This window comes from Vespula pensylvanica, chromosome 14, assembly GCF_014466175.1.
Source record: "Vespula pensylvanica isolate Volc-1 chromosome 14, ASM1446617v1, whole genome shotgun sequence".
Classification (NCBI taxonomy): domain Eukaryota; kingdom Metazoa; phylum Arthropoda; class Insecta; order Hymenoptera; family Vespidae; genus Vespula; species Vespula pensylvanica.
This window is the reverse complement of record NC_057698.1, coordinates 435,924-448,303: the sequence shown is the minus strand read 5'-3', so window position 1 is coordinate 448,303 and position 12,380 is coordinate 435,924. Positions and strand designations below refer to the sequence as shown.

General features: G+C 27.9%; 3 protein-coding genes across 5 annotated transcripts; 1 reads left to right on the top strand and 2 right to left on the bottom strand.

Annotated features, from left to right (window-relative positions):
* Positions 1–27: 27 nt before the first annotated feature.
* On the bottom strand, positions 28–1,941 carry LOC122634377 (RISC-loading complex subunit tarbp2-like). The gene is made up of 2 exons (XM_043823264.1): positions 1,040–1,941; positions 28–833 (listed from the first exon to the last, which is right to left on the bottom strand). Exons 1-2 carry the CDS (start codon positions 1,382–1,384, stop codon positions 51–53), a joined length of 1,128 nt encoding a protein of 375 aa, XP_043679199.1. The 5' UTR covers positions 1,385–1,941; the 3' UTR covers positions 28–50.
* A 437-nt stretch (positions 1,942–2,378) lies between these two features.
* On the bottom strand, positions 2,379–6,111 carry LOC122634374 (carnitine O-acetyltransferase-like). 2 transcript variants are annotated; one of them, XM_043823255.1, is made up of 12 exons: positions 6,048–6,111; positions 5,394–5,524; positions 5,156–5,291; positions 4,909–5,081; positions 4,672–4,825; positions 4,425–4,590; positions 4,076–4,263; positions 3,838–3,938; positions 3,610–3,735; positions 3,053–3,377; positions 2,792–2,929; positions 2,379–2,710 (listed from the first exon to the last, which is right to left on the bottom strand). In XM_043823255.1, the coding sequence occupies exons 2-12, from the start codon at positions 5,492–5,494 to the stop codon at positions 2,513–2,515; spliced, it is 1,806 nt and encodes a 601-aa protein (XP_043679190.1). In that variant the 5' UTR covers positions 5,495–5,524; positions 6,048–6,111; the 3' UTR covers positions 2,379–2,512. The 2 variants fall into 2 exon arrangements, with proteins under 2 accessions (XP_043679190.1, XP_043679189.1); XM_043823254.1 differs by lacking the exon at positions 6,048–6,111 and adding an exon at positions 5,588–5,636.
* A 605-nt stretch (positions 6,112–6,716) lies between these two features.
* Positions 6,717–9,298, top strand: LOC122634378. 2 transcript variants are annotated; one of them, XM_043823266.1, is made up of 3 exons: positions 6,950–7,091; positions 7,175–7,207; positions 7,295–9,298. In XM_043823266.1, exons 1-3 carry the CDS (start codon positions 7,056–7,058, stop codon positions 7,703–7,705), a joined length of 480 nt encoding a protein of 159 aa, XP_043679201.1. In that variant the 5' UTR covers positions 6,950–7,055; the 3' UTR covers positions 7,706–9,298. The 2 variants fall into 2 exon arrangements, with proteins under 2 accessions (XP_043679200.1, XP_043679201.1); XM_043823265.1 differs by having other exon boundaries at positions 6,717–7,207.
* Positions 9,299–12,380: the final 3,082 nt, after the last annotated feature.

Sequence of the window (12,380 nt, the reverse complement as noted above, 5' to 3'; positions counted from 1 at the left end):
CTCATAACGTAAAATTGTAAGAACAACTATAAGAAATTAGACATTTATATTTACCCCAAGTATGTTATAATCGTGTCAAGAATATTAACTAGAGCTATTGCTCCTGCAACCAACGAATTGTTATGTGCTCCAAATTGAATTATAGCTAGAGGAGTACTAATTTTAAAAGCAGTTATCTTTAGCAATGGGTTTTTGCAACGTATAATCTTTTTTTCTATGGATAATTTCATTTTCTTTTCAATATACGTTAAAATCTCCTGTTCCAGAGAAGCTACTTTTATGAAGTCATATTTGTCTATATCCATAAAACTACTCTTAAAGCTCTTGACAGTATTAAATATTTCAATTAATTTTTCCTCACTACAATTACAGACAGTATTGTAAACGTATTGTTTGAAGAACGAATGACGAGTTTGGAAATCAGTAACATCCTTTCTAAGTTGTGGTTCTAGGTACCTCTCGACATTTGCATCTAGAAATTTCTCTTTCTTATTTGCTTGAGATTCGGTTTCGTTTAGTTCACAATTATGTAATTGTAAACTTAACTTGTCAAAAACATCTTTGCCTTCTTCAGACAAATCGTCAGAGTCTTTAAAAGGATTAGAAGATCCGCATTCATCTTTGTTATCAACTGAGGGATTATTAGTATTTTTAAGACGTTCTAATATCTTTTTTGATACTCTTTGTTTGACTTGTTTTTTTGTAGTTCCTGTTGCTTCTTCAGTTGTTGACCCTACTGTACAGGACATAGTGAACACTTGTTCATGTGCTTGGCCAGTTATATTAGTAACTTGATAATCTGCCTGCATTAATTTATTTTCTATACAGTATTGCTAAAAAACCAGAAAATTTTATTATGTTCATATTATAGACAAAAAGTATTTATAAAAAATAGATAGTAAACTGTATAGAGAATGATGATGAAATCATATATATTCTATTATATATGTATTATATATATATATATATATATATATATATATATATATATATTCACAAAATTAAATAGAGAAAAAATAATAATTTAAATGAGTCATACTTGCAAAGATCCAACATAATTTTTAAGGTCTTCATGCGTTAATGTTGAATCTAGTAAAGCTTGTCCTGATGAAGTACCAGGATAAATGTTGTTTGATGATAATGATGGTTTTGCTTTAGAAGTATCATTTGGGTCTTCCAATAATGTTAACATATTTTGAGCTGCTTTCTGCTTCGCATCTTTTTTAGTCAATGCTTGTCCAGTTGCTGAGAAATCTTTATATCTTACTTCAAAAGTAAATATATTTATGTGCTTACCAGTTTGTGAACGAATCAAGGTATAAACTGGTAAGAAGCCCTCTTTCACTCCTAACTCTTGTAAAATCATTACTGCCGTTTTGCCCATCTTTACTGAATAAAAATTATTGAATGTGATGCTATCGAAATTGAGAAATGTAACTTTTACTTGAACGTTTTAACGTTTTTAAGAACTAATAAGAACTTGAAATTTTTTTTCTTATACGATGCAGTACACGCCCTAAACAAGAGAAGATGTCTGACAAGTATTGTACGTTGCTGATCACTTTTTACAAATGGCCGTAGATATGGTATATAGGCTATGGATACTTGTATATACATTATATACCGTATTATATAGGAGAAGATTTAACATCATGGAACAAAAGAACGAGACTTCTCGATGTTACTTCCTTAATTTTTTCCATTTCATTTTTTTCCACACTTATTGTCGTCCACTGATTGTCGGTTACTTTCGTTTGGCTTTACATACTAGCGTATATATGGGTAATGTGCTGACGTAATATGTCCGTTTTAAAGGCATACATGGAAGGAGAAATTCAGCAAGATGGTGGAAATATAAGTACTATTGATCTTGGAAAATCGTGGAATTATGGGTATTATTACATTAATTTTCTTGAAGTATTATATATACGATTGCTTTCTTTATTCGAATTGATAATATTTCTGATTGTAATACGTTACATGATTACATGCTAAATTATTTTTAAAATTCGATCGGTTAAACAGAGGGGAATATATAAATATGGACGCAGTCAAAAATTTTCATTGTACGGTATAGATTATTTTTATTTATATGAATATTGTATAAACACATCCATAAGAAGTACAATGTCATGTGGAATATTACGGGTAGACAACGATGATAGAATATATATATTTTCATCAAAACTGAATTAATTTTGTAATATTTTATATTGTATGTTATCAAAAATAAAGACAAATTCATGGAAAAATTGTACAAAGATGAGAATTCACTTTGATAAATCGCACTGGGAACATTGTTTCCTTTTTTTTCGACGATTCCTCTTTTTTTTTTCCCACAAAGAAAGAAATCAAATAGATATTAAGTATTTTGTACATTATGTTTGGAAATTGAGAATTTTATTGTTTATATATAAATTATGAAAACAATATAGCGTATGGATAATCTATCCAAGTTAACAAATGAAATAATTATAATATATATTTATACTATTAAATAATATATATTCAATCAAACATTACATAAATTTCTCATCCGACACAAAGTTTCCTTTAAAGTGTTGGCAAATTGTGTTGCATCTGGTTTTGTACTGGATTTGAAGGAAGAGCAACCAAAGAGAATATCGTTCTCTCGAGGATTATAACAACAACCGTAACCTTCTGGTACAACCGGACCATAACACATAAATGACGATGTTTTAAAAGGTACCTGTTAATTAGATAATTACATCAAAACTTGTATCTACAAATGTAAACATATTTATTCGGAATAACTATGTTTACTTCTTACTTGACTCGTTGTTAAATCATAGTATGTACTTTTAATATATGCAACATCCTTATATAATTCTGGAAGACACATTGATTCGATAGAAGCTATCATTTTTAAACCAAATAAGTGCCTATCGACACCTTGTCCTAATGAAGCCTGAACAGAAAAATAAATTTTATATCTTTAAATAATTTGTTAATAGAAGACTTCATTAAAGCATCGAGTACTTTGAAATAATTTTTCACTAATCGATATATTCATCTGTTATCTAATAATGACCTCGGTTGCAGTCGTTTTATGTTTGTTTATGGCTGTAAACATCATTTCTTTTAATTGTTTTTCATCCGTACATCCATCTTTACTCATGGCTTTTGCAAATGATACAGATTCGGTGCTAGTCGATCTGATACATTCTGTCCTTGCATTTTTAAATCTTCTTAATCCAGCGCTTTCATAATGATTTGGTGGTTCATTGCGAACTTTGTAATAAGTAACTTGCATGGCAATTTGAATGAAGCTATCAGGACTTGTCTTATATTTCTTTATCTCTTTACTTCCAAACTCATTAAATGTAAAGCAATCCATATGAACATTTTGTGAGATACTACAAATAAGAATATTTTCGTATATTATCCAAATTAACACATTCGTTGCTTTAAAAAAAGAAAAGGAAAAACGTTAGATGTACTTTATATTTTTTAATTTACTTGTCATAATTGATAAGGCCGAACGGCGTAACATAAAATAACAACATAAAGCAATTTTGTCAATTAACGTTTTTCGCAGCAAACGTGTTAAAAGCACATGTGTTTTATATACAAAAAAATATAACAAACCTATCCACAATGCAGGTAGCATTTTGAATAGCACAATCTATTATGTCATTGGTTTCAAATTTTAAACATTCTGCTCTTGGGAAGTTATCGAATTTGTCACATTTTACATCATTTAATTTTGATGTGCTAAAATAGAAATAATACAAATACAGATAAATATGTATTAAGGGAGCAACCTACTTCACATTGTGATGCTTTATACATATGTTTTCATGTTTTTATATTTACATATATTTTACAATATGGTCATGTAACACAGCAACCGGGACACCTTCGCATGGACTGTGCTCCATTTCCAATCCCAGAAAACCGTCCGTAGAAACAAAGTACTGTTAAATACAATTTTTGTAAATTAATTTTATCAAAGTCTCATATATAAGGAACATCTACAAAAGACTATAATTACTTTTGTATCTTAGATTATTATAATAATTGACATATAAACTTTGTTAACGTTTAACATTACCTGTATAGTCTTATCATGCCATCTGTTTCCTGCATTTAAATCACTGTTATAACCGCTTAAGGATTGTAGAGCTCTAACAGAAGCATTATTTCTGTTTCCAAAAATTTCTTTAGGCATTTCTTTATCCAGACATAATATGAACATTGATTGCTCAATATCTTCTATTATTTTCCTATTATTTCCTTGTTCTAAAAATGACAAGATACTAACACACAATACTACAACGCGTACATGCACGTATTTAAAGATTATATTTAAAAAAAATACATATTTCATATTTCATAAGATATTCATAAATGTGTTCATAAAAGAAGTATAACACAATTATAATTGAAAAGTTTGTGAATACCTTTAAGTACGCAGTAACATTCTGCCCATGTTTCTCTGTCATTTCCTGTTAAAATACCAATAGGCATCCCTTTTGTTTGGGAACGACTGACAATATCTTTGATTGCACCAGCAATTTGACTTTCATTTAAAACACAAGAATTTTTAATAACATCAAGTTTAAAGAACTATGAAAATAAAAATCTAGATACCAATGTTAATATATAAAAAATATTGTATATAATATAAACATGTTGAATATACTTTACATTATTATTACTCATTATTATAACGTGTTTCGAATCATCAGTGTGTAGTAGTTGATCACATTTTGGTGCAGGTCGACGATACGTTCCAAGAATCATTCCATATTGTTGCATATCTAGTGGTTCATTTTTAATCATTTCTTGTTTTATTTTACCACTAAGCAGAATTATATAATTCTTGACTAATTTTCTATGTTCATCTTTTTTTAACGTGTAAAATAAATCTTAGATACAATTTACCTTTTCAACATATCATTATAATCACAAATAGCTTTAATAATATGTGCTGCAGTTATATATATATCTTCTTTATGACAAAATTTTAAAGGTGGACCAACAACAGCAGGATTAGAATTCATGATAAGAGGAACTCTATAACCTAAGTATGCTGCTTCTATCCACCAGTTATTCATCTGTAAATAAATAAAAAATCTTAAGAATAATTAAATTAATTTTAACATAGTCGAAGAAAACCTTTATTTTTTACCCAATTATCGGTATTATGATATCTTTCTAATAATTTTGATTGTAAAAAAGGTCCAGGACCACTTTCAGAAATAAATTCCTCAACAATTCTTTTTGTATTACAATATTCATTTTCACTCAATAATGGTTTTACAGATCTGAAAGAATAATTATATCTTTACATTTAAAATATATATTCATATTTCTTTTTATTCGAGTAAAAAATATTAAAATAATAATAAAGAATAATACGAACGTACGTCAAATATCGTTCCGCAGTTTTTTTTAAATCTGGAATTGGCTGTTTAGGAAGTTCTTGTTTATTTAATTTCAATGTTGTTAATTGTGCACGTAACATCATTGAAATAGTATTACATATTCTGCCATGTACCTTTAATTAAAATGTAAATTACCTATATATTTCATATATCGTATTATCAAATAAAATACTTACAAACGAAGAAGAAATTATTTTCTGCATTTTTGATTTTATAATATTCGAATTTATAACGATTAATAACTAATATTTAAAAGAAAATATTAACGTTGATCAAAAATAAATATTTTGACATTTAAAAAGATTACTTGCATAAAAAATACGAATATAAATATCTGTTACGAATATAAATATCTAATTAGTGACTTTTCTTTTTTTATTTTAAATATTCATAGTCACATTAAGTATTAAAGATATAAAAGTTCCACAAATAAAATATTATACAACAGATACCCAAAAAAAAGTTTTAGTGAACGCTAGAAGCAAATGTTGGATGCACAAAAGTATTTAGGGGAAGGATAGGGAATTTAAAAAAAAAACAGAAAACAAAAAAGAAGATCGACAGATAAAACACGGAATAAAAATAATTGATAAATGTCAGAGAATTTTCTATAGATAAAGGTGCGTGTTCACATACCTAATAATTTAATGTCACATATGGCTCTTTCATTATGTACTATGACCAATCATGTGTATATATATATATATATATATATATATATATATATGTACTGGCATTTTTTATCACAAGTTTTTGATTAGAATGCAAAGATTTCAAACATTACATGCAATTGATATAAGAGATAAAAAATCGAATTGTGATTCGCTTCTTCTTATGTACGCCAACCAATCAGAAATCAGAGAACGACAAGCATAAATGCAATTCGATTTTTTTACTTATGTATGCTGACGATATAATAATTAACATCTAATAATTAATTATTAATGAATTATTAATATGATATTAAAATATGTACATTCATAGAAGATACAATGTAAAAGCTACAATGATACAAAGTACATCCATATGATAAATACCGCACGACGCCATTTTATATCCTACGATCATTAACTTTGAATACTTTAGATGTTGGACTTTTGGGTTTGTTAATAAAAAAATAAAACATTTTTTCATTCGTTTAGGAAATAATATATATATATATGTGTAATATCAAATTATATATTATTTTAATTATATTTTTTTCAAACTATGTATGTAATATATAAATGAAACATTATTCGTATTTCTATATAAAAGTTACTGACGGATATACTTCCGATAATGCTTAAGGATGCATCTGATTTTTTGTTTTCTATGGAACAACAAGCTGACATGGCGTCATTTGATGTCACTCGTTGGTTGACGCTTGGGTTATAAACATCCGTTGATTTTGCAAAGGAAAAGTGTAGTGTATTAGAAATTTAATAATGAGGAAATCACCGTTAAATATGCCGGGCGGTAGTAGAAATCAGAATAATCACGAGTGGAAGTCCTACGTTGATACGAGAAGGACAAATTGTGGTTTTGTTGCGTACAAGCGTGGGTGTTATTCTTACAACGGTGTAGAGCTGAATCGTGGCGATAACGACTTTATTCCCTTGAACAGTAGTACACCGGATCAAAGAAGACACAGTGGTAACAGATATGGTTCTGGGATTGGTCGAAATCACCGCAATTCAGGTAGTTGGTTGTTTAATGATTATAGAGGAAACCACTTTGCGAACACAAAACCGCATTTCAATAATTCATACTCTCCTTATAAGCATACTGGTATGCAATTTCATGGACAAAATAAGGTACATAAATATTACGCACGATGTATTTTATAATTTTGATTTCTGTAAGATCCCAACTAATTTCTTGAATTATCATATATTTTGTAGAGTATGCAAAAGGATGGTCATAGGCAAATTGACATATCAAGGTATATTGACATTAATTCTATCTTAGAAGATCCATGGGCTGAATTAATGCAAAAATTGGATGACTCTACGACTTCTAATAAAGTGGACGTTTTAAACAGATCTTCAACTATTCCTTATTCTAAAGAGATTAGCAAAAGCGTGTCTTTGGTTGACACATATTTTCAGAATAACCAACATAACGCAGAATCCCAAAGTCAATCTATAAATATTGATTTAGAAATTAATGATAACACTTCGGAAGTTAAAAATATATCGGATAATCAATTTGGAGATACTAAATTGGATTTGACTTTGGACGATGAAAGTTTGTGCAATAATAGTAATGATAATAATCATGTGGCGAGCAAAGACATTAAACAAAACATATAGCAATTGGTCAATGTTACACATATAAATCATATATAAGAAAAAAGAGCAAAATTTCTTGAATAACGATTCATAGATATGACAATGCAATCTTTAATTGTATGTATGTACATTCTATTAATGTATATAAAATTTTGCACGCATGTGTGTGTGTATGTGTGTATTATATACATACATATGCATATATATACACATCATACATACATACATACATACATACATATATTAATGAATAATTAGCAAAATGATATATAAACATATGATTAATGTAAATAGAGCTATTTTTTAAGTGCAGATCTTTTTTGTAAAAGTAGAATTTTAATCGATGTGGATTGTTGAATATGTACAAGAAGTGCAGTATAAAATTATCTTTCACATTAAACTTTCGTAAGAAGGCTGTGAAGAAATGTATAATATTTACTGAAAATGATTTATATGTGCAATTCTAAAGTACACAGAGAACAAAGCGTGTTTAAATTACGATTAGATAAACATTGAACACCAACTTCTTGTCCATAGAGTAAGTAATTAAGTCATGTCTTGAGGTTGAACATTCAGTTAGATAACTTGTAAAAATGAATTTTTTTTTATTGCTATAATGAAGAAATGTTTGAAGATACACTGAGTCTGTATAATTACTTAAAAATAATATCAATATACTAAAGAAACTTTATTGTAGCATGTGATTATCTGTACACTGACTACAATCAATATTAATTTTCATTAATTCTTAATAATATTTAATGGTATGTCTTCTAAAATAATTTCATCCCTCTAAATACCGAATATAACTTAAATAGATTTTGTTCTCTGACATATTTGAAGACGTAGGAATTATTATGTATTTCTATCTCTAACAGGAAAATCTAATTTACTTGTATCGATAGCAATACTGTTGCTAAAATTAATTTTCAACTATAAAGTACATTATACTAGTTTTCAATTACAAAGTGCGTGGTTTTGTAGATATTTATGTGATATGTGATCTTTGTCCATACTAACAGCAATACTCGTTTTTATATATTTGATCTCTGTATTGTGTGAATTTGCATATGTGTATGTCTTTGATCAGATATAGAAACTGTAAACAGACTCAGTCAAAAGAGTTCTAATGCAATATTATACTAATAAAAAATAGATAATAAATCATATTCATATATTTATATATATATGTATGTATATGTATGTATGTATATATATATATATATATATATATATATATATATATATATATTTGTATGTGTGTATATATATGATAGATATATGTGACAAATACGATAAAAAGGAGATACACCTTGTCCAGATTTATATGATACTTTATAAAGAACAGTGTGTGAAATGGGACAAAATAAATTACATGTTGGTTGTTACATATATGTAACATTTCGTCTCAACATGCTAATTTAATATATGTACAAAATCATGAACTGGTACAAACTTAACGATTAACTGAAAAAATTTCAATTAGTCTTAATTTTATTAATCTAATTTCTCACAATAATCTCTGTTGTAAAAAGCATTAATAATCTGCTAATTACTGTATACCTAATGTTCGAAACAAAAAAAAAATATATGAAAGATATGAGAAAAAGCAAACTAACGTCTATTATTTCAATAGTTTCCAATTTTTAACGATTCTTTTGATGAAGTAACAATGACATTAATTTTTTGTACGATATTAAGATTCGATATTAATTAATTTCAACAAAATTCGTATAATAATCATACTTACCAATAATGCTACGATTTAATGTCATGCATTGAGTTAACATAACCTAAAAACTCATAAATAATATTAATAAGTAATAACCAACAATCGATTAAATTGACTGAATGATATAGCATCAATATATTTTATAGATCAGTATTATTATAATATTTCTGAGTTAGTGACACTTATTTATATACAGGAGACAAAAATAATATTATAAAATTAGTTATTATTATTATTATTATTATTATTTCTTCTTTTTGTAAAATCGCTCTTAAATCGACTGTCGTAAGATTGCCTTTCCATATAAGAGAATAAGGTTTCATCGTTACTTATTTTGGTCTCATTGCTTAAAGCTATAATTCTGTTTTCTATTATCTTTCTTTTGTTATTTTTTTTTTCATAATGATCTTAATCCATGACCAGTAAAATATATATTGCATTGAAACGAATATTTTTCATACTACCATATTCATAGCAGACTTGAGGTAAGACAATGCAAATGCCAATATCTTCAATGAAACAACTTCTCATCTTCGTAAGTGACTAATTTCGTTGCACAAAATCTCTTTGGACGTATTACACGCACATTTCACATTTCGTCTGTACGTTTCAAAGGATAATAAAATAATATCAATAATAATAACATCTTTGACTTTCGATATAGTTTAGAAACTTTGGTGTTTAAGTAATAACGCTGATATTTGTTTATCTTGACTTACTCGAAATTAATAAATTTTTAAATAAGTGTAGAAAAGAATGAAAAATTTGTTGATTAAAATATATTATAAATAATATTTGAAAAACGATAACCTTTTCTACGATGTCGTTGCTTGATCGCTTAACACAGACATACGTACACACACATATATACATACGTACACACAATTATATGATTTACGTTTAAATTTACCGTAAACTATTTGCAGCTAAGCGCGTTTTTAAATTACATCTAAGGCGGTAATGCACCGCTGGTTCTGGATGTGTACATACATTTCGTTAACAGACTTACATGTATATTATATGTGTATATATATATATATATATATATATATATATATATATATATATACAGGGTAATTCGTCAAAAGTTATATAGAAATATGTTTTTAATTTGTATACTTTATATAATCCATCAAGGATTCGTACACGTGCATCCATGTGTATCGCTGTATCGAACATAACCTATTATCGATTGATATCGATTATCGAAGATCGTACGGAAATAAACGCATATTGTTTCGAATCGAGATTTTTAAGTAATTTTTATCAATGAAACTATGCGAATTGAGAAGCCATTGAATTTCGGCATAACTTATCAGCTGGAAATACGATCATTGATATCGATTATCGTACGTAGATAAACATATGTTATTTTCGATCGAGATTTTTTTTATCAATGAAATCAAATGAATGAAGTTATCGATGGTTCTCAACTTTATTCGCACAATCCGATAAAAGTGAAACCAAAAAGAAAATTTCTTTAGAATACAATTGAAATTTTATCAATGAAATAATTTCTCGTAAACATCAGCGAATTACCCTGTATATTTAATAAGGGGAATTGTATGAGGTAACTGTGTCATTGAAGGAGAGAAATAGAGAAAAAGAAAAATAGAAGAAAATATTCTAATTTGGTCGTTGATAATGAATTACACCGATGGTCCGAAGGAACGTTCGAATCGTCTTAAATCTATCTACATATTATAATGGATCAATGAGCGAAATAACGAGAATAACGTGTACGAGAACTCTCGATGGTTCGAGTTAAGGTTATACTATCGATTTATCTTTATAAATGCTATGCAATGTCATATCGGATATATGGGTAATAGAATACACGTGGAAGGGAATATGATATTCGATATATCAACTAGTTATTAGAGCAACGTAATGTCAGAATAAATTGCTCGTTGAGAAGCACTGTCTCGATTTCTTTCCCGTTAAATCATTTATAAAAAGAATGTTTCTTATATAGGGATGATATTTACACATAAACGAATACGTGCGTACGTGCAACGATTAAGATTAGGCGAAAAGCTCGTGATGTTATTATCATTATTCGAAATCGATCGAGTTCTCTCGAAACAAATGTTTGCCAATCGTTCTTAAATAGAATTTAATCCTGTTTCGTTTCTTGCAGTTAATATCATAGAAAGAATGTTTCAGACATATTTAGGATAATTACAATTCGTTTTTTATTTCGCGGGCTTCGTTGAAAAGGATCCATAAAAAGGGGACCTATTCTTTCGTGTTTTTTTTGTTTTACTTTTTATTACAAGTAAATATCGATGTTAGTAATGGACGTTCAATCGTTTTCTTCATTGGTCCCCACGGTATAATCACGTATTTATTTATACTTCCAATTTAAAACTAATTCATATCTCTAATCACTGATCTTTTAATAAATAGAAATGAGAGAACAATTTTGAAGAAACTTTCGAAATCCTTTCAAGAAGCTAGGAAAGTTAGGACCATTTTTCTTATTTAATTTAATTTACTAATATACATATATATATAGAGAGCTACGATTAGAAATGTTACCTACAATAATCCTAATGCTATGTTCTATGCAAAGGATATGGACGTAATTGACTCGTTTAAACGATGAAACGCACTTGCGGATATTTTTTTTACAAAGAAATCGATACGCGTACGTACTTTCCCGCCTTCTTTCGATTTTTCTTTATCGTTCTTACGTATCGCTTAATTGTCTGGAAAGACAATTATAATTATGATACGATCATTTGTTGGAAAGTTTCTACAAAATTTTATCCTTTTCTTTTATCAGCTTGGTTCTTGAACAAAAAGATCAAATCGAAAATTATATATATATATATATACACACAGACACACGTATGTCAACGATTAAATTAATTAAAAATGTGATATTTTTACATCGTTCAACTCGAATAAAAAATGTTTCAAGGGCACGATCGAAAAGCGATTAGATCATTTTTTGGTCGA

Coding starts and splice junctions, on each gene's coding strand:
- LOC122634377 (XM_043823264.1), bottom strand. CDS start 1,384: ATGGGCAAAACGGCAGTAATGATTTTACAAGAGTTAGGAGTGAAAGAG. Junction 834..1,039: donor ATTATGTTGGATCTTTGCAA/GTATGACTCATT, acceptor CTGGTTTTTTAG/CAATACTGTATAGAAAATAA.
- LOC122634374 (XM_043823254.1), bottom strand. CDS start 5,614: ATGCAGAAAATAATTTCTTCTTCGTTT. Junction 5,525..5,587: donor AAATAATTTCTTCTTCGTTT/GTAAGTATTTTA, acceptor TTTTAATTAAAG/GTACATGGCAGAATATGTAA. Junction 2,711..2,791: donor ATGATTTAACAACGAGTCAA/GTAAGAAGTAAA, acceptor TCTAATTAACAG/GTACCTTTTAAAACATCGTC.
- LOC122634378 (XM_043823265.1), top strand. CDS start 6,839: ATGAGGAAATCACCGTTAAATATGCCGGGCGGTAGTAGAAATCAGAAT. Junction 7,208..7,294: donor AATTTCATGGACAAAATAAG/GTACATAAATAT, acceptor TATATTTTGTAG/AGTATGCAAAAGGATGGTCA.